This window comes from Pleurodeles waltl, unplaced genomic scaffold, assembly GCF_031143425.1.
Source record: "Pleurodeles waltl isolate 20211129_DDA unplaced genomic scaffold, aPleWal1.hap1.20221129 scaffold_121, whole genome shotgun sequence".
Taxonomy (NCBI): Eukaryota; Metazoa; Chordata; class Amphibia; order Caudata; family Salamandridae; genus Pleurodeles; species Pleurodeles waltl.
The window spans coordinates 283225-304459 of NW_027149827.1; the positions used below are offsets into that span (position 1 = coordinate 283225).

The 21235-nt window shown below is 45.5% G+C and overlaps 1 protein-coding gene across 1 annotated transcript in view; it reads left to right on the forward strand.

The window, feature by feature from the left end:
- Nucleotides 1-21235, forward strand: part of LOC138273925 (clathrin coat assembly protein AP180-like) — a 105749-nt gene that overhangs the window by 70345 nt on the left and 14169 nt on the right. Inside the window, exon 3 of the mRNA XM_069218911.1 lies at nucleotides 13897-14006. Coding sequence (XP_069075012.1) covers nucleotides 13897-14006 — 110 coding nt within the window. The remainder of the gene's footprint in view (nucleotides 1-13896; nucleotides 14007-21235) is intronic.

Below are 21235 nucleotides of genomic sequence, written 5' to 3' on the forward strand. Positions count from 1 at the left end.
AGTGGTCTTTACAGTGAGCCTTCTACAATTAAAGGTCAAGTTATCTTACAAATGTTTTCTTAACAGGTATTCGTCCCTGGAATTCTAGGTTCATCACTGATCTTGAAATTATCTCCTAGATCAGTGCCCCAAATACCCTACCGAGATAAATAATGGTCAAGGGAAACTCCTGCCAATCGTTTTGGCAGGTCTCAAGTGTGCCACAGAAATTATTTTGTGTCTGGTGGTTGCATAATGTACTGTTTGGAATAAGGATAGTCACTGAGGAGGGTCGCTTACATTTCAAGGCCTTCTATAAACGTCCTCTGTCACCAGATGGAATCGGACTGCTCTGCAATGTAAAGCGCTGCTGCCCCTGCTGTAGTTCCGCATTGATTGATGTTGTGCAGTGGGTTTGGTTTTCTTTCATTGTCCCCCCCCACCAACCTCTCTTGAAACAAAAAAGGGCTCCAGATGGCCATCACAGTACCCATATAGGACAATGATTCACAAGGTGCCCTTTTAGAAACCCAAATGTTTTAGGCCACACAGTTTTTGAGTACTTCACTCCAGCTGACCACACCCCTTCTGTCATTGTGCCTTCAGCATCATGTCCAGAACTGGCCTAGAGCAAGAATGTGGGAGAGCAGCAACAGACTCTTCCCTCCCTCCCATTGATTTGATGCGGTAGGGGTAATAGACCCACAGGTCCTGCAGATTCAGAAGTTGCAGGAAGACACTATTTGATATTTATTGCACTTAAGAAAAGGCAAGGCTAACTTTTTTTCTGTAAGGGTACTGTAAGAGATTGAGTTGTTGGTTGACTGGGGTGTGAGCCCTGGTCAAGCTGCAACCACAATCCTTGTCGGGGTAAGAGACAAGTCAACCCTAAATTAACCTGTGCTCAACCCTCTGGTAGCCTGGCACAGAGCAGTCAGGCTTAGTTAAGAAGCATTGCTTAAAGTAGTTGTGCAACACTTCTATCAGTAATAAAGTGAAAACACCACACAAAAAGGATCCCACACCACATTTTTAATAAATAAAACCAGACCAAAATGAAAAAAAACACTTATGAGTAGAACTGGAGATAAGCAATTCTAAATATTTCAGGGAAAATAGCACCCAAGAGCACAAAGCTTCAACTGTGGGTATCTGGTTGCGTAGGACTTGGACCACCTCAAGTTCAGGCCAACCGGGGTGCATGAGCCATCTAAAGGCACTCACTTAGCCCAGCTGCACAAAGCACCTTAAACCTGGTTGGTAGAGCATTGCAAGGGTCCACGGCGAAGATAAGTTGTGCAGCCAAAGCAATGCTTTGATTGCAAGATGCTGAGATGCAAGGATCCCATCAAAGAGAGCTTGTGATACGAAGTCCAACGCTGAGGATTTTTTGCACAGTCTGGCCCAGGCGTCAGTTCCTAGGAGCTGCAATGCGGAGTCTGGTGACATTGTTGAAGCTGCCATCGAGGGATGCGAGGGCCTGCGCTGAGGGTGCATGACGCAGTGGTGGTTCTGATGATATGGTGGGCTGCAATGGAGGTCTTTGCAACAGAGGAGAGCCAAGCCAGTGGCGGCAATGTGTCAGTTCTGCTCTGAGCTGCGCCACACAGCAGTAGAGATCCATTTGTTCCGCTGGGTCCACAAATGCTGACAGAGAATCGTAACTCCATTTCCAAGGGTCCAGACTTCTGTGTTACCACTTGGCAGGGTAGACTCCCAGATAGCTGAGTTCAGGTGCTGGAGTTGCGGTTTTTGGAGCCTTCTGCCTTGAGGCTCAAGTCAGGAGGCCAGCCAACTAGCCTTTGGAGCCACTCTGGGTCCTAGACTCAACAGATTGAGGTCCCGTCCTTCTCACCCAGGCAAGAGGGCAGCAGTCCTTCAGAGCAGCTGTCCAGCAGAGTGGCATTCCCTTCAGCAGCTCAGCAGTTCATCTTCCTGGTACAGTATCTACAGGTCCTGAAGTGTACTGAAGAGTTAGTGGCTGAGGTCCAATATTTATACCCAGTTCTGCCTTTGAAGTGGAAGAAGCTTCTAGAGGAAAGACTTAAGTGCACAGGTGCCCTGCCTTCTTTGCCCCCGCCCCAGACTAACTACAGGGAGTATGCAGTCCTTTGTATGGATACAGGACATAGCCTGTTCAAGTGTAAGAGTGGGGCTGGGTCCAGCTCCACAATCGCATCCTGCCTGTGAAGGCCCATCTAGGGACAACTAAGCTCCCTATCCTGCGCCTCCATTTAGGAGTAATACACAGACCCCAACTGCCAACTACACTATAGGAAAGTGCCCTCTTTCTTGGCATGGTTACCCCCATTTTCTGCATGTTATCAGTGTGCTTGACTGTGTTCATTGGGATCCTGCTAACCAGGACCCCAGTGAATATGCGCTCTCCTCTACATCTGGTTGCTAGTAACCTTTTCTTCCCACAATTGGCATACTGCCCCCCCCATATAAGTTCCTAGTATATGGTACCTAGGTACCAAGAGCATTGGGGTTCCAGGGGATTCCTATGGGCTGCAGCAGTTATTCTGCCACCCATAGGGAGCCCATGCAAAGGGTTCTGCAGGCCTGCCATTGCAGTCTGCGTGAACCGGATGCACGCGCCCGGTTTCACTGCAGGTCACTGCACCAGGTCACTAAATCACCCCTATGGTAGGCCCTCTCAGCCCAGAGGGCAGGGAGCAGGTACCTGTGTGTGAGGGCACCCCTGCACTAGCAGAGGTGCCCCCACAAACTCCAGCACCGTGTTACTGGACTGTGAGTGCGGGGACCCCATTTTATATGTGTACTGGACATAGGTCACTACCTATGTCCCTCTACATAATTGTAACTCCGAATCTGGGCATGTTTGAAATCAAACCTGTTGGAATCATACCCCAATACTGTTGCAAGTATTGAAAGTATGAGTCCATGCATTCCGGGGGCTCCTTAGAGAACCCCCAGCATTGTTACCACCAGTCTTACAGGGGTTTCCGGAAGCCCAGCTGCTGCCACCCCTCAGACAGGTTTCTGCCCTCCTGCCGCGTGATCTGATCAAGCCCAGGAAGGCAGAACAAAGGATTTCCTTTGGGAGAGGGAGGTAACACTCTCTCCCTTTGGAAATAGGTGTGACTGGCTTGGGAGGGGTAGCCTCCCTAAGCCACTGGTTTGCTTTGAAGGGCACATTTGGTGCCCTCCGTGCATAAACCAGTCCACACCAGTTCAGGGGCTCCCAGTCACTGTTCTCACGCGAAACTGGACAATGGAAAGGGGAGTGACCACTCCCCTGTCCATCACAACTCCAGGGGTGGTGCCCAGAGCTCCTCCAGAGGGTCCCTGGGTTCTGCCATCTTGATTCCAAGGTTGGCAGGGAACTCTGGGAGCATCTGAGTGGCCATGCCAGGCAGGTGATGTCCGAGGCACCCTCTGATAAGTGGTTAGGCGACCAAGCCCTCTCGTTGGGCTGTATAGGGTCTTCCTCTGGGGTGGGGCCTCAAATTTGGCTTGCAAGATTCCAGCAGCACTCCTCTGCAACCTCTGCTTCAACTTCTGCCCTCCGGAACCGCGACTGAACCCTCCAGGAACCTACAAGTTGCAGATCAACAAGGAAGAGTCTTCTGCAACATTGTATCCAGAATTCCTGCCAGCTTTGCAACATTTCCCCGGCTGTGCATCCTCCGAAAACTGCAACTCTTCTGCCTGCACAAGAAGAAGGAATCTCCCTTGGGGTGAAGACATCACTTCCCTGCATCCGCAGGTACCTGATTGCAATGACGACCGGCTGCATGGATCTCCCCTCATCCTGAGTGGTGTGGATCCTGCATCACAGTGGTGGTCCGGAGAGTTACCCTTGGTCCTCCCTACCAGCTGTCGCACTTTGGTGCAAGACAGCACCCCTGTGCACTGCGTCCTTTGCAGCTACCAAGGCCTGTTTGCTTCACCTCCAAGGTGAACTTCAGGCAACATGTAGCTACAGCCCCCAGCACTCCCTCCTGCAACTCATGGGCCTCTGTGTAGTCATTCGGTGATGTGGGAACTTCTTTGGTGCTGTGTGGGCTGCTTCGGCGACTTGTGTCCCTGCCACGTGGGACAGATATGGGTGCTGCCTCTGCTCCTGTGGGTCTTCTGTGATGCAGAGAGTCCCCTGTTTCTCCCCCTGCTGGGTATAGTCCTCCTGGACCTTGCTGGTTCCTGGCAGTGCCTCTTTTCCTGGAACCACGATTTTGCCTTTGCCAAGGCTTGTTAGTGGAAATCCTTCATCCACACCCATCTGAAAACCAGCTTCCAGCATGGGACACCTTTTGCATGCATCAGGAACTCTTCTCCAGGTGCAGTGCTGACTTGTCTTTCTTTTTCATGGACCAACTCCAAAAGGTACCTCTGGGTGGGTAGTATCTCCTACTCCCCCTGGACACCACAGACACTTCTGGACTTGGTCCCCTCTCTCCACAGGTCTCCATCTTCGGCAATCCACTGCTGATTTCTTGCAGGCTGTTCTGGGAGTCTTTGTTTTCTTCTTTTCATCCTTTGGGGTGGTTCTGGGGAAATCAAGTGTTTTACCCCTGCATTCCTGGTCACTGGGGGTACTGTATTACTTACCTGTGTGGTTTCTTAGTACTCCCAGCTCCCCTTTACACGATTTACTTAACTAGGGGGGGGGGGGCCTGTGTTCACATTCCACTTTCTTAGTATGTGGTTTGGGTTCCCCCTAGGGCCACCGTTGCTTATTGCTATTTTACAATTGTTTTCCAACCTTTTTATGCCTCTTACTGTTTTTATATATATATTTTTATATATATATAATCAAAACAAATCACTTTCAGGGTTAGTGACGCATAATTTATGCAAAAAAGAATCGACAACTCTGTGTAGTTCCCAGGTTTAGGTGGAGAGCAGCTCTAGTAAGGAGCACTGAACACCAGCGACACTCTAGATTTGCTCACCTCAAATGTCTGTTTATGTAGCAAAGTTTTTAAGCATAGGATTAGCACAGTGCTATCCATGCCGAGTTAGATAGTGACAAAGTCTTTTGCCGTTTGTACAGCAAAGTCTTTAAGCATAGGTTCGACACAGTGTCAACCTTGCCGAGCTGTAAAATGACAAAAGCCATTTACCACTCCAGGCACAGTATTACAGCTTTCGACTGGTAAAATACCGTCCAAGCCAACCTGGAATGAGTAAAAGCAACCCTGGACACGTGTTTCGCTCTCATTAGAGCTCATCAGAGACGTTTAGCTTTGTCCAGACACAAGGGAGCATCCAGTATAAGTCAAAACAAATCCCTTTCAGGGTGAGAGTGATGCATAAATTATGCAAAAAAGAATAGAGAACTCTGGGTAGTTCCCAAGTTCAGGTGGAGAGCAGCTCTAGTAAGGAGCACTCTGCAACACCAGCAACACTCTAGATTTGCACCTCAAATGTCTGTTTATCTAGCAAAGTTTTCAAGCATAGGATTAGCATATTGGAGGGTTTCCTCTAGTCTTTTCTGATATTGTGTTCCTAAAATAAGGTACCTTTATTTTTGTACAACCAAATGTTTTCTTTCTTGTGTGTAAGTACTGTGTGACTGTAGTGATATTACATGAGCTTTGCTTGTCTCCTAGATATGCCTTGGCTGCTCTCCATAACTACCTCTAGAGAGCCTGGCTTCTAGACACCACACACCAGGCCAGCTTCCTGCATACACCCAGTAATTTGTCCTAGAGACAGGCTGCAGGCACATAATAATTAAGGCAGGAAAATGCCAACGTTATAAAAGTGGCATTTTCAAAACTGTAATATAAAATCCAACTTCACCATAAGTTAGGATTTTCCATTACAATTCCAAAAACATCCAACAGGAATGAGTTGCCTGTTCCCATTTGGAAGTTACAGCTTATTACATGTTATGAGGTAACAACTGTGTTATCATTTGGGAGAGGTAGACCTTGCAGTAGGGAAAAACAAATTTAAGAGGTTTTCTTTACCAGGGCATGTAAAACTAAAAATTACGTGCTCCTCCTTTTTAAATACAGTTGTCCCTGACCTCTGGGTATCAAGGCCCATCCTTGGAGTTCCATATGTATTTAAAAGGAAGGTTTGGGCCTGGCAAAACAGACCTGAGACATGGTTCAAGTGCTACTTTAGAGGTTCACACAACCAGTGTGCCAGGCCTACTAGTAGCATTTTGTTTACAGGCCCTGGGCACAGGTGGTGCACTTTGCTAGGGACCTCAAGTCTTTTAAATATGCTAATTGGATGTGTAGGAAGCTGGCTCTGTATATACTATATCAAAATGAGATATATTTTGCACAGGGTCCAGGATTCCCGCAATAATAGAAAATACTAATGCTCTATTTGTGGTATTGTGGTCAAGCAGTTAGGCTTATCAGAGAGTAGTGTTAAATATTTGTTGTACACACGCAAGCAATAAGTAAAAACACACACTCAATGACTTAACTCCAGACGAGTAGGTTTTTATATAGAAAAATATTATTTGGGGTGGCTGGGTGCAGTGTGCAAACAGGATGTCGGGTTCTCAATAGAACTCTATGGAGGGACATGGGGGGTCCTTTAGACGCTGCAGGCAGGTCACAGGGTGCTTCTCGGGCAAGCCACTGACTGGGCAAGGGTGAGGGCCGCCTGCTAGTTGTTGCTGCACTGGTGGTCAGTTTCTCTCGGGCCTGGAGGCTGTGGGTACAGTGCTTCTCCAGGTGATGGATATCTTTGTCCCGGGCAGTAGCGGTCAGGGCAGTCCTAGGGATTCCCTCTGCAGGCATCGTCGTGGAGGTTTGGAGAGGTCAGCCCAGGGTGGACACATAGTCAGAATCGCCTGGGGATCCTCTTTGGCTAGTTGGTTTCTCGGGACACATGCCAGGGACGTAGGGTGTACAGAAGTTGGGGACTCACGCCTTTGGAGTCAGGTGGGAGTCCTTTAAAGATGGTTTCTTGGTCTTCTTGTTGGTCCGGTCCGCTGTCCATTGGAGTTTCTTGGTCCTCGGTGATGAAGGCAGTCCCCTGGAGGCTTTTCAGGAGTCGCTGGTCTTGCAGAACACGTTGCTTATTCTTTTGCAGCTTTTTAAAGCAGGAGACGGGCTGGTAGGGCTGGGAACAAGTCAGTTGTTTCCTTCTCTTCTTTGTGGGCTTTTGGGCGCAGCAGTCCTTCTTTCTTGAGGTCGTCAGGAAATTTGAAGAACTGGGTTCAGGGTCACCCCTAAATACTAAATTTAGGGGTGTGTTTAGGGTCAGGGGGTAGTAGCCAATGGATACTGTTCCTGAGGGTGGCTACACCCTCCTTGTGCCCACTCCCTCTGGGGAGGGGGCCACATCCCTATCCCTATTGGTCCTAATCCTCCAAATCAAGATGGAGGATTCCTCATGTAGGGGGGTCACTTCAGCTCTGGACACCTTAGGGGTGGTCCTGGCTGAGGGGATGACTCCTCCTTGTTTTTCTCATTTTCCTTCTGGACTTGCCACCAAAAGTGGCGACTTGTCCGGTGGGGGGCGGGCATCTCCACTGGCTGGAGTGCTTTGGGGCACTGTAGCACCAGGCTTGAGCCTTTGAGGCTCACTGCCAGGTGTTACAGCTCCTGCAGCAGGAGGTGTGAAGCACCTCCACCCAGGACAGGCTTTGTTTCTGACCACAGAGTGCACAAAGCCACTCACCCTATGTGGTCAGAAACTCGTCTAGAAGTAGCAGGCTGGCATAGACGTTACATAGCCTTACACTAGCAGTAGGGTTAACTTACAGGTGGCATCTCTAAGATGCCCTTTGTGTTCATTTTTCAATAAATCCCACTCTGGCATCAGTGTGGGTTTATTGTGCTGAGAAGTTTGATAACAAACCTCCAAGTATTCAGTGTAGCCATTATGGTGCTGTGGGGTTCGTAATGACACTCCCAGACCATATACTCAGTATGGCTACCCTGCACTTACAATGTCTAAGGAATTGACTTAGACACTGTAGGGGCATAGTGCTAATACAGCTATGCCCTCATCTGTGGTATAGTGCACCCTGCCTTAGGGCTATAAGGCCTGCTAGAGAGGTAACTTACCTATGCCACAGGCCGGGGTTGGTGGACATGGCTCTCTGAGGGGAGTGTCATGTCGACTTTGTCTTTTCTCCCCACTAGCACACCCAAGCTGCAAGGCAGTGTGCATGTACTGAGCTACGGGTCCCATTTGGTGGCATAATACATACTGCAGCCATTAGGGACCTTCCCTAGCCACAGGACCCTTGGTACAAGGGCTACCTTTTCACAAGGGACTTAACTGTGTTCCAGGGCTGTGCAAATTGTGGAACCAAAGGTACAGTTTTAGGGAAAGAACACAGACGCTGGGGCCTGGTTAGCAGGGTCCCAGCACACTTCCAATCAAAGCTGGCATCAACACTAAGCAAAAGGTGGGGGGTGACCATGCCAACAGTGGCATTTTCCTACAGGATGTAACACAGTGTTACCATGTTTTGAGCAGAGAGCACAAGCCCATTAGCACTGGTTAGCAATGGTAAAGTGTACATATTCCTAAAGCAAGCAAAAATGATTCGGCCAAACTGGAGGGCTAAAGGTTAGGAGGAAACCATGCCAAGGATGACAGGTCAAACAGGTACACAAAGCCCTTAGCTGCTTATTTACAGAATAGGGAACACCACCCTACCTTTTAAATCTCAGATCCTAAAGCTTTTATGGAAGGGGTAAAAAGAGTTATCCTGTGGGAGCCTAACCCCAGTAATTTCCTAAACCCCAGTAGCCACCCTAGCACAGTGTTTACCTTGGGCAATTCGGCTCCAGGATTTCTCGTTGATCTAGCAGGAGGAAACACCCCTATCTTTCAGTCTATCAATTATTCCGCTGAGTAGAATCTGAAATTAGAAACCGAGACCACTCAAAATCATGAGTTCTAGGTCAGAATTGACTTTAAAAGATTCTATGCACCATATTAATTGAACGATACAGGAAAAAATGCATTGCTTGCCATAAAGGCTCAGATACAGTATACATAACTACAGTCTCATCATAAAAATCCTTAGTTCAGCAATTTAATGTCTCCAAATACTAGGTATGAAACTCATAAAGAGTACTGACATCATCCTAAGTGAGTAAAAGGAAGTCTCAAAATAACCAGACTGATTCTAAGGGGGAAAAGAAGATGCTGCCCCCAGTCCTTCAACTCCAGGAGCGTTTATGCACAATCTGAGTATAGCAGCTAGCAAAACCACAATTTCAGCATCTTATGATCATGGTTAGATTACATTGACAAATCAAAATCATCTTATTAATGAATCCATCTGAGGACAAACCCATTTCTTAAGGTAAGAGAAATCTTCTGCTTGCTTCCTCAGTCACTGCACTCCGGAGATGGACCTCATAATATGAAACATTTCTCAAACAATAGCTCATATCCCAGTGAATATACCAGTGAGCTGGTTTAAAGAATTAGATGCGCTCCTCAGGGAGCTCCTATGGGACGGGAGCTGACAGCGAACATCTCTTAATCTCAGCTGCCCCACTGATGGAGGTGGATTGGGAGTACGGATTTTGAATTATATTACCTGTCGAGCCAGCTTCAGTGGGTAGCCAGATGGCCCGTGGGCGGGAATCGGTTATACTTGACCACAGACCGGGGCCATGTCAGAGTAGATCTGTTTCTAGAGCGGATGCTCAGCCCCCAGATCACCCTACCGGCACGAAATGGCGTGCTGACAGTGGCCCTGTCCTGCTGGAGATGGTGCCTGAGATGTACGGGTGTGACTGTTGCCTACTACCCTGAAATACAACTGACGGGGATACCCTTGGGGACATCGACTCACAATTTCTTGAGGAGCCAAATGAGGACCTGGATCTGGGCAGGGTTGACGACACTGGGGGATTGTTTCCGGGAAGGGGTCCTATGGCCATTCATGGATTTGGTTGAGGAGAGTGCAGTCCCAGGGGGGCAACTTCTCTTGTACCAGACGCTGACGCATGCTATAAGGGGACTCTGGCTCACAGTGAACGCAGAACCAGAGGTGCATAAAATACTCCAACTCTTATTGACAATGGGAGAGGGTGCCCATTCGGTGACCAGGCTCTATAGAGCCCATAGCGAGATGACCCTGAAGTCTTTGCAGGCATTAAGAGTGAAATGGAAAGGGACACTGGGCAAGGAGATAATGGGCACAGAGTGGCAGAAAGTGCTGGCAAACCCTGTAGGGCATCGCATAACACACGTCTCCGCTACATCCAATATAATTATATACACAGAACATATCTCACTCCACATAGACTCAGGGTAATATATGGTGGCGAACCCAGGGAATTCCCCAGGTGCAATACTTTAGATTCAGATTTTGACCACATGACATGGGGGTGACCCGAGATACAACGGTGCTGGCAGGGGGCATTGGGAGCTTTGTGGAGGGTCCTAGACGAGCGGCTGGAGCTGGATCCTTCCCTCTGCCTACTGAGGCTATACTCCAGACCCACCTCTAGGAAGGTTGGCAGCAGGTTCTTGGACCTAGCCGTGGTGCTGCTCAGGTGTCAGATTGCCATGGCCTGGAAATCACCTACGGGCCCGGACCTGGTGGACTGGAGACAAGATGTATCAGTCTGGGCACAGGCTGAGCTGCTTACGCTGTGGAGAGAGGAGGCTCGGGGAGTGCATGCAAGTCCTATTGCTCCCTCGTGGGCCGGGGTGCTGGAGGCATGGGAGACACAGAGACGGGGGTAGGTGGGGACCTGGAAGCCGAGGAGGTTGTGCCTTGCTAGAAGTGGGCTCCATCCCTAAATTGATGGAATATAGGGGAAGTGATGTAACCCATGTCATTAAGCAGAGATCACTTGGTGTGCATTACTGGAGGTAGATGGACAGGGGCCACAGCTTTGACATCACAACATCTATACTGCCTCAACCAGTAAACCCTAGACAACATCTATAGCCAGTCGGGGGGAACTGTACTCCTCTACTGGGGAGAGATAGGGGTCTCTGTAAGGATACTGATCTCCCAACTCAGATATCCCGGCTAGTCTTGAATACCTCATTTACACCACAGCATGGAACAGCCTCTCCAGCGCATTGTTGAATGTTGCCTTTTGTTGTGTTAATGGTGTGAATGGTAATATTAAGGATGATAGTGCATGACTACTAACTAAAGTGGGGTAGTTGTTGCAAGACTATGCGAATGAAGATTTATATACTGAATATACTGGATGCCATCAGTAAACCCAGAGGGGTCGCGATAGAACTGTAATAACATTGATCGGGACCAGCTGAAATGTCGGAACTTTCGCATTTACCATGCAACAGGAGATACTACTCCAATCCAAGAGTTGTACATAATTTGCAAAATACCAATTAACGAAGTTTGAAAAAAAAACTCATCAGAATTTCCAGCAGAAAACCTTCAGTATGATTTATCATGTACACCTTAAAAGTTTAATTCACAATACATGTTTCTAATACATTGTCCTTTTGTGTCCTAGCATTCTGTGCTCCATGGAAACTGTGGAAAAACTTGCAGTGGGCCACTGATTGGTAGGGGCGATGAGCAGGACATCGAAAACTGCATCCATATTAAATGAATGGTATCTCACATGAAAATGTGGCATAAGTACACAACATTAATAATCACACTTCTAAGCAAAGTAATAAAATCATTTTAAGTGCAGCATCATTAGTTCATCAGTTACAACCAGATATGTCATGAAAATCATTAATTTGCAAAAATATGTTGCACCTGAAATTGCACATTAAAAAAAAAACTTGTACTACCTCACTAGGAACACCACTGCCCCCTTCATGGGACCTGAAATTTAAACTCACTCAGCTTATAAGAGCCCCATTTGAGACACTACACACTTGTCCACTATAGTTCCTCTCCTGGAAAGTGGAGTCCCCATTGTGATCACTTCCCTCCATAGTATATGTGAACTTTAAACTCTAAGAATTGAGGGGTCATTTATCCAAGTGCATAAAGACTGGCTTATCCTCATAACACACTGTTGTTTTCTGTCAAATTCTATCTCACCTAATCAAACCATTGATTAACTCTTTTTTTCCAACAATGGTCAGTTAAAGAACCAGCTTTACACACTTTCGTCGTTAAAAGAGCCCTTAAGTAGTACATTGTTCTTTCCAAATCTATTTGGATACCAAAACGCTCTTTGCCCCTGTTCACCAACCTCAGTTTTGGAAAACCAGTTTCGAAGACCAGCCTTTTCATGTAGATTGTCGAATACATTCAGATATGTTAAGCCAGCACTCTTTGCCTAGGACAGAGACTGCTTGTAGGAAGGAAGCCACACCGGCTTTCCTAAGCAACACATCGCCCTCAGCCATCTGTAAAGTTACAACATGATCTGCTTTTCGCACATTCAGTAAGAATTACAGTGGTCCCCATTCCTGCCCGAAGGGAGCCCAAATTGCACATAGTGTAACTTCTAATTTTGTTCTGAACATCTTTCATTACCTCTTTAGGGAAATGGGTACTATTTTTCAGTCTGTTCTGAGCATGAGATATACAACCGCACATGCAGCAAACGAGAAACATTGCTTACCTGTAAAATCTGGTTTCCTGCTTGTGGAGCTCTAGGTTCATGTGCTCTCCCATATTCCTGGATGTAAGCTTTCAATAGGACTTTTGACTTTACAGCTTTGCATCTCTACGCTCACTTGTTCTCACCAGCAGTATATAACAATCTATGACAGTATATGTTCTGGTGCATTGTGAGCTTCTAGGGAGGTGGTATGGGTCACCTTGAAACAGAAACCTCTTCTTCAAGGACAAACAACTTGCAACTTCCACACCAACAGTCCAAGGCAAGAGTGTGCTCAGCATGTTATCTACACCACTACAAGCTATTGTTACAGGTAAGTAGTATTTTCCATACATAGGTTTCTTTCCAAACCAAGTTTTTAGGAAAGATTTTGAATATTTTTCCACTGCAAGAAAGCTCAAATATCTACCTAGGAAATCACTGTTACATTGTGCGATGGGTTGGGAGGGATTTCCTACTGAGATTCATGTAACATTTTTATCAGTTAGATGAATTACGATAAATACGTTTTAGGGCCCATGCTGCCTGAATAGTTTTTAATCAACTCAAAATTGCCACCATATATTTCAATGAACACAATTAACATATTTGCAAAGTTAACATACTTTGTATGACCTGCTTAGTTCCGGTTGCCTTCTGAGATTTTCTTTAATACTTTGCAGTCTGACTCGATTGTTCATGCTTCAGCCATGGGAAATCAAAACGGGGTGTTCACTTGTTATAGGCCTTTTCAACTCTTGAACAATAGACTGCAAGGGAAAGATTGAGAGAGCTCACAGGAAGACTAGGAGAGAGCAAGGGGAAGCAGATAAATGTGTCGGCCATACCTTTCCTTTATCCGTTCTGCTGAAACCGTCCGTTTTAAGATACCACCCGTTACCGAAGGGGAGACAACTATTTGAATGCTCTCTGCCAGATAATTCTCTTTAGTTTTGATTGATTGATCGATTAATTGAACTCTCGTTGGTAAAACGCCACCATTGAGAAATAAATTCACACCGGCCGGAGCTGCATTCCCATTGGGATGTCACTGTAGGAAAATAGGGTATTCAAAAGTGTTGGAAGCTTACAATGTAAATTGGATGAGGTCTGAGGTAGTCTGAAGTGCCAGAATCAAAAATGGCACCCCGCTACCTGGAGTGTTTTATAGGAGATGCAAAAACACAGTATATTTTGAAAATACGCACCAGGCACCCTAGACAGTTTGAAAATGAACGTATGACTGCCAGGTCATTCAGCTGTCACACTTTCATATTCAGTCGGTGATTTACTGCTGTTTGTAAAAAAAATTCAGGACTTTAAGAAGCAAAAATGTGAGCTAACGTGGCTGTACTATGATACAAAGTGTCTTTCGCATTTATTTTTCATATTTTTCACGTAGGTTTTCTTCTATTTTTCCATTTAACCATTTGCTATTTGTATTCATTAGGCTGCTCCAGCTACAACAGTTACGTCACCCAGTACAACCCCAGCAAAATCGGTTACTACATCGCCACCTATTGACCTTTTTGCAACGTCGTGCACAACAGGTGCAGCAAGGTGAGTTCTTGCATAGCATGAACTCCTTGAATTAGAACTAAAAACGTTAGTTTATTAGGGACTGTTATGGTGCTTTCTGTTTAAATTATGCAGTGCTTACGTTTTAGCCCATGCGAACAGATAGGTGTACCTGTGTGCTGTTAATGGCTTATTGTGTGTTGTGCAAAATACACAACGGGGGCTTTGGTTAGCTGTATGCTCATGATTGGGCGACTTTCTTGTCTTTCCTACTTAACCGGTTCCTCATTTAATGAGTTTACTCCCTATTCTTGTTTGTCCCACCCAAGTAGAGTTTCAGTCTCAGTGTGTTCTAATTTGAAGGCACGTATCTTTCCACTGCTGATGTTACACTTTGCATTGCATATGAGTTTACTCTCTCCCTCTCTGTCTATTCTCGTCTCTCCTCCCCAGCCTATTTTATTTAAATCCATCTCCTCCATTCCCCCAACATACTATCAGCACCAGCATGCCCCCCAGGCCAGGGCATGCTCTGAGGGCCGGCTGCTGCTGTATCGACAAGCGGCTGTTATAAATCATTAACCATTCCAAGGTTGTTTCTCCTACATAGGCACGCATGCCAGGAGGGCATCTTTGAGGCTTTCTATACTTTAAGAATATTTAGATGCTAGCACGTCTGTTTCTAGGTCAACATACCAATTGGCTGAGGTAGGCCTTGCAAACTATGGCTGCATCTACTGGTCAATGAATTTGGCCCTGTTGATACTTTTTTTTAACCGACAATGAGTTTAGTAAGCTCCCATAAATGCTGCTTCATTGCTCCAGAATGCTTGCTCTGCTGTCTTTGATCAGTAAATTAAGTTGTTCCTTTGCATTATGCTTTGTAGTGCAGTATTATCTTCATTTTTGCTTCAGTCTCACTTGGCGTACCTTAGCATACTACATTGTAATTTTTGCTATTAATCCTCCTCAATAATTCTTATAATTGTTTAAATATATATATTGCTAAAGTGGTCAGGTACAGTGCTACACAGTAGAGTGATATAGTTGGCCATATTCTAAAGAACCCTTTCCATCCCCCTGGTAGCCCTACAGTGCCTGCTTGAACAGTAAGCATGTGCATTTGTCTGCACTTGAAGGGATTGGGGTGAAAAGGGCAAGATCTTAACTGGTACTCCTGCCTATACAAACAGAACCAATTTTATTCACGTGGACACCAGCAGGAACCAAAAGATCCTTATCACCAAGCTGAATTCCCTAGGATTGCTTCTTGTCCTTGGGGCTCTACTCTCTGATGACCACACTAAAATTGACCAATATGCTGACATGACACAACTATACTTGAAACATTTCACCAGTATAGACATAAAGAGGTCGATTATGACTTTGGCAGACGGAAAAGCCCGTGCACCGAAGTTCCAACGGGTAGGTTTCTGCCAGTGCAGCTGCCTCCCCGTCTGCCCCATTATGACTTTTCCGCTGGGTCAGCGGGCAGAAACAGTGTTTTGGCCGCTGGCCCAGCAGGAAATGGCCTACAGCATTGTCGCTAGCTCCTAATAGAGCCGGTAGCAATGCTGTAGTGCGTAGGGTGCAGCAGCACCTGTTGCAAAGTTCACTGTCTTCAAGGAAAACAGTAAACTTTGCGATGGGACTGGCCAGCGGGGCCCCTGCGCCACCCATGCTAAGTGTATGGGCAGTGCAGGGTCTCCCTGTACCCTGTCTCCACCAGCAGTTTCATGGTGGTGCTACAGCCATGAAACCACTGGCGGAAAGCTGCCCTGCTGGGTTAGGACCACTAGCACTTCCAGTCTGTCCTGTAGCAGTAAAGGGGAGGTGCTGTCAGCCGAACTGGGGCGCTACAGCTCCGGTCATAATGTGACGGTTGGACCTCTACATTGGCGACGGCCTGACCCCCGTTGTGACCTAGAAAAGAGCTGAAAATTCACGTCTTTAAAGAACATTACATTATGATGCAGTAACTGTCCACTTCTGTACCCAGGACCCAATTACCTCTTTAATCCTCTGTTGACTGTATTTTTGCCTTTGGCCCTCTACAGCACTAAGTTGCCTTTTGGTCATATTACATATAAACATAAATACATACATATTCAGGAACTCTACATTTGGAAGGGTGTATCTGACAACAGCTCAACAGTACAGAATACAAAACCTTTCTAAGAGAAAAAACGAATGTATTGTGTCAGGTTTGTGCATGCACAGATACCTTACTAGTGTATTCTATGGACACTTCAATTTTGCTCACATAACTCTTTTTCGGTGCCAATGTTTACACATATTTTGCTACCACACTGCCCACTTGTTTTTTAATTTTAAGGTATCGTTCTCTAGCGATGAATATGGGTACCCTTGAAGGAAACTGACTAAGCTAGTTGATAAAATTGGAACACATTACATTTTTAGATATAGTTTGAATTCTGACAAGGGTGGGAAACTGATGGCACAGATTTGTGAGCAACACAGTCAAGGAGACTCCGTTCATTGCCTGGAAGGCGGGGCTTTATTCATATCAAGTCTTTTAGTATGCAGTATTCAAATTAAATGCCTTTTTAGGTTTTGGAGTGAGCATAAATATTGGTTCCTTAGCTGGCTATGCTATCGGACTCAATCTGCATTTCACGGATGAGGGCCAACAAGACCGCAAGGGCAGAGGTTGCTTGTGTTCCCATAGAAAGAGGGATTGTCGCATAGTAGGAATGGTTGAGTTGTGTCCTACTGGACCTAGACCAATTTCATAATGTTTGGTCCCTCTCTGTAGTGACACAATGAACAAGAAATTGAATGAAAAGGTCTACAGACTAAATACAAGTGACTGAGATTAATTCAGGAATTTATGAAGCAATTAATTGATATTGTGCTTTATCCTTTCTACTTCTCCATTGACACTAGATCTGGTGAGGGTAAATGTCTAGGTTCTACAGATTGTTGTGGAATTCTCATGACTTGAAGGGTGAATCGTTGACAGTTTTGAATACCTTGTGGAAACACGTGTGCTCAACAGCTTTTCCAGTGTGTTGAGTAAATTAGCTTAACCTCTAGATCCTGTGAGAATTAATTCATTGTGATCAAGAGACTGATTCCATTCGAGGTGTGTCAAAAGTCAGTTCTATAACCTTTTCCCATGGTTCTATGCTGTGTTCATCTGTGATGATGGTGCTAATTGGTTACAATAATTAGTTACCTGAGAAATGAGACATGAGAAAATGTTATCCAGCTGGGCATGTACCCCGAGAACCAGACCTTTTTTAGATGTGACTTCTCTCAGGCAATATTCACAACTTGTAGGCAGTCATGCTGAGCAGGTGTCAAAAATACTGTCAGTCCTGAGTCCTTATACACATGGTTTCATCGTTCACTAGCCCCACATAATGCTTGTTCCTCCTTGTTACTTTGCTCAGTTGCTACTGCTGGTCTGTGGTAGTTGTACAGATAATCACCTAATTCTCAGCTTTCGACTGCTACTCAGCCATGACCCTGGTGCTGGTGCTTACCTTTTCAATTGATGGAGAACAATAGGGAAGAGATTCCTGGAGTAGTCAGTTATTGCCAAACGAGGATGTCTATTTACAAGCAGCTGAAAATAACACTCCCACAAATTTACTCTGACTTTTTTTTATCAGTCTGCCAGTAGCCCTGATAATTGCATGTCAATGTTTTATTAATATCTGTAAACTTTCCTTTCTCAATATCCTGGAGGTTTGTAGACTGATGTAAAACAGAAGCTGTTTTGTCACTTGCTGAAAAATGCATAGTGTGATGTCTTACTTTTACTTGGTATATTTTAGTTCTTGTCCACCCTGTCCTGTATTTCAAATGTTGTGTAAAGGCTAGGACTGTCATTTCTGGGGTTTTGCAACATGTCTGCCTTCAATGTCAGGAACCTTAGCATGGATAGCCATGGAATTGTCTTTAGGTGAGACTCTAAGCTCACTTTTCACATTCAAATCTTCAGGAGTAGTTCAGACTTATTGAGAGATTACCCTAGTCGTCCTGGAGTGCCTCAGTGCCAACCAGACATGTGGGCTGTGTTTTCTTGGATGACCAGTTATGGCTATGCTGCCATCCTGGAGATGGAGACTTTTTAATGTTCACTTAATCTTCCTCCCATGGTAGTAATAAACATGCTCTAAATAGAGGAAGAGAAAGAATGGGTGATAGAGATCAGAATTAAAATGTGAAATATAATTTTATCAGCACACCACTTGAAAAATAAGTGCTAACATCTGTGGCTATGCACACTTTTTAACATCACACATTCTAGCAACACTTTCTTGTGTGTAAACTACAGAGAAAAACAGATTACTCTTCCATTTAAATGAGGATGGACCATTACTTCTTACTCCAGAAGAGCACAAACCATATACTAAAAGCAGGGAATGCGAGAATCTGACCCCCTCCTAGGTAAGTGGAGTGTGTAGAGGAGTGCTGGGGTTATGAGGAAAGCACAAAGGTAAGTACCACAACACCCACCAGTGACCCTTAAGGTAGGAGTAAATTACTAGAATTTCCCCAAAACACCCACTCCGAAGAAAAGAAGAGAATTGCAAAACCCAGAGGGGAACTCCTGAAGAGGAAGGCCTGTGGAAAGAGGGGACCAAGTCCAGAAGACACAGCTGAGTTCAGTGGGGGCAGGAGTTCCTACCCACCAGGCTGAGGAAGCAGACGTTGGTCGACGGTGGGGAAGAAAAGTCAGCACTGCAGCCCTGGAGTTGAGTCGACTTCCTGGAGGATGCAAGTGATGTCCCACGCCAGAAGGAAGTTTGCAGTTGGGTGTGCATGTCCGGATTCCAACAACAAGCCTTTGTACAGGTAAAATGTGCGGTTGGCGGAAAGTGGTGCTGCTGGGGTCCAGCAAGGCCCAGGATGACTCAACCCAGGAGGTGGACCCAGAGGGGGCCCTCAGAAGTACCACAGGACGGGACACACAAGTTGCAAATGGAGCCCACGCAGCGCTACAAAAAGGGATCCCACGCCGCAGGAAAGCCAATCACTGAGCTGTGAATCACAGGAAGGAGTGCTGGGGCTGGGCTACACGATGCCTGAAGACCCCTTGGAGGAAGTACCAACAAGCCTTGCCAGCTGCAAAAGATGCAGTGCACAGGGGTACTGTCCTGTGTGGGAAGGCAAGGGCTAACAGTAGGACAGGTGGTAGAGAGAACTGAAGGGACCACTTCTGACCACCACCTGTGATATAGAATCCACGCAGTTCAGCAGGAGAGGGGATCCATGCAGCCGGTCGTCATTGCTGTTGGCCCCTGCAGATGCGAGGGGTGGGTGTCTTAGTCATTCCAAGGGAGATTCCTTCTTCTTTCCTGTGCAGACTGAAGGCGGGCAGTCCTTCGAGGATGGACGACTGGGGAAATGTTGCAGAAGCTGGAAGGAGCAGTGTAAACAATGTTGCAAGCAAAGTCTTCGTCTTTGTTGCATATTGTCAGGTCCTGAAGAGTTCAAATGCAGTTTCATTGGTCAGGAGTTGAAGTGGAGGTTGCAGAGGAGTCCTGCTGGAATCTTGCAAGCCAAATCTGAGGAACCACCCAAAAAAGAGACCCTAAATAGGGAGATTGGTCACCCAGCTGGGTGGCCACCTATCAGGAGGGGGCTCTGACATCACCTGTCTGACATGGCCACTCAGATGCTCCCAGAGTTCCCCGCCAACCTAGGATTCAAGATGGTAAAACCAGCAGATATAGATAAATTGGAAAAAGAAATAGATAGTGTTTCTCAAAAAGATTTGATTAAAAAGAACTATGAGATCTTAGACAGAATAGTGGAGGATTACCAAATCTGTTTACGTGACAAGAAATTACGTAAAGTTAAGAGATGACCTGGACTATAAATTAGGCAGGGTTTATACCTTTGCCTGTAAATATAATGTCAAGGTGCCAGACACAGGTGAGGATCTAAGTGATACTGATCTGTCCAATGGGAGTTCTGTAACTGCATTGAATAGTATGACATCAAATGAAACTGGTTAATCTAAATCTACTCTTCAGGGCACATCTAATTTTTTAGTGGTAATGAAAAGGTTATGGTAGGAACAAAACTGATCTGAAAAAAACAAAGACCAAAAGGGGTGGGAAGCGATGGAAACAAAGGACTAGAAAACCAGGGATCAGAACACGGTCCAAAAAAAACTAGCTTCCACAAAACCCCATGAAGAAGTCATAAATGGGGGTGAGTTGGTTGTTGTAAACCTGTCTGACTGCCCTCTTAAAGTAGAATCTGATGTACTTAGTAAAGGTCTGGGGTTCTGTCCCACCCAAATGAATGGTCGGGTTAATGTCTTTGTAGATCTGTTCAAATTTACACGTCCGCTTAAATTGAAAGATTATTTTAATTCCTCACAAGGAATGATTACTCCTAAGACAGTGCCAGATAAGATATTTACTGAGGATTCACAGGCATCTACACATCTTGTCTCAATTCTATATGATTTACAACTTATGATGTCTTTGCAGGATAAGGAAATGGACATTGAGGACCTAAGGGCACATCTAGGTATTAAGGAAAATTTGGACGTGAACAGTGGATTGAAATCATGCTCTAAATACATACCTGCTAGAACCCATCATAACATTGATCTCTTTACCAGTTAGGTCACAAAAGATTTATATAAATGTTTTGACAAAAGGGCAGATAAGTGGCATAAAAGTGGTAATCTAACTGTATTGGCAAGAAAGGCCCTTGCATCTCTAAGATCTGATCACACAATAGTGATCCGCGAAGCGGATAAAGGAGCAAATGTGGTTATAATGAAAAAAGGTGACTACATAGGGGAAATTGAAAGACAACTGGCTTATAACAGGAGTTCTCTTTTTGATCACAACGATCTTGGAGATCTAAGAAGATGTGTCACAGCTGACTCCAAGGGTATGAGGAAATAAATAAAATAACAAGCCAGTCAGAAATGGATTAGCCCTGAAGAAGTCCTATGTTGAAGGACGAAACGTGTTGGCTGTTGTCACCACAATTTTATGTTATTGAGAAAAAGAGGAAGAAAATAAAGAGAAGATTTATCACACTTCAAAGGAATTGGACTCTTCAATATAAAATTTGTTTATTTGAAAAAGTGGTGCACCACCATTATGTTTTTTTAATGTTTTTTCCTTTTTTCATAAAAAAGGTTACACCTTAGCAGCAGGTATTTGGTTGAGGTGCATACAGAGAACAATATAATATCTTGCCCAGGCCCTAACTGGGGATATGTAGGGATAGGTGCACATTTTATGAGTCTGCTGCATTTGTTGGTTTGA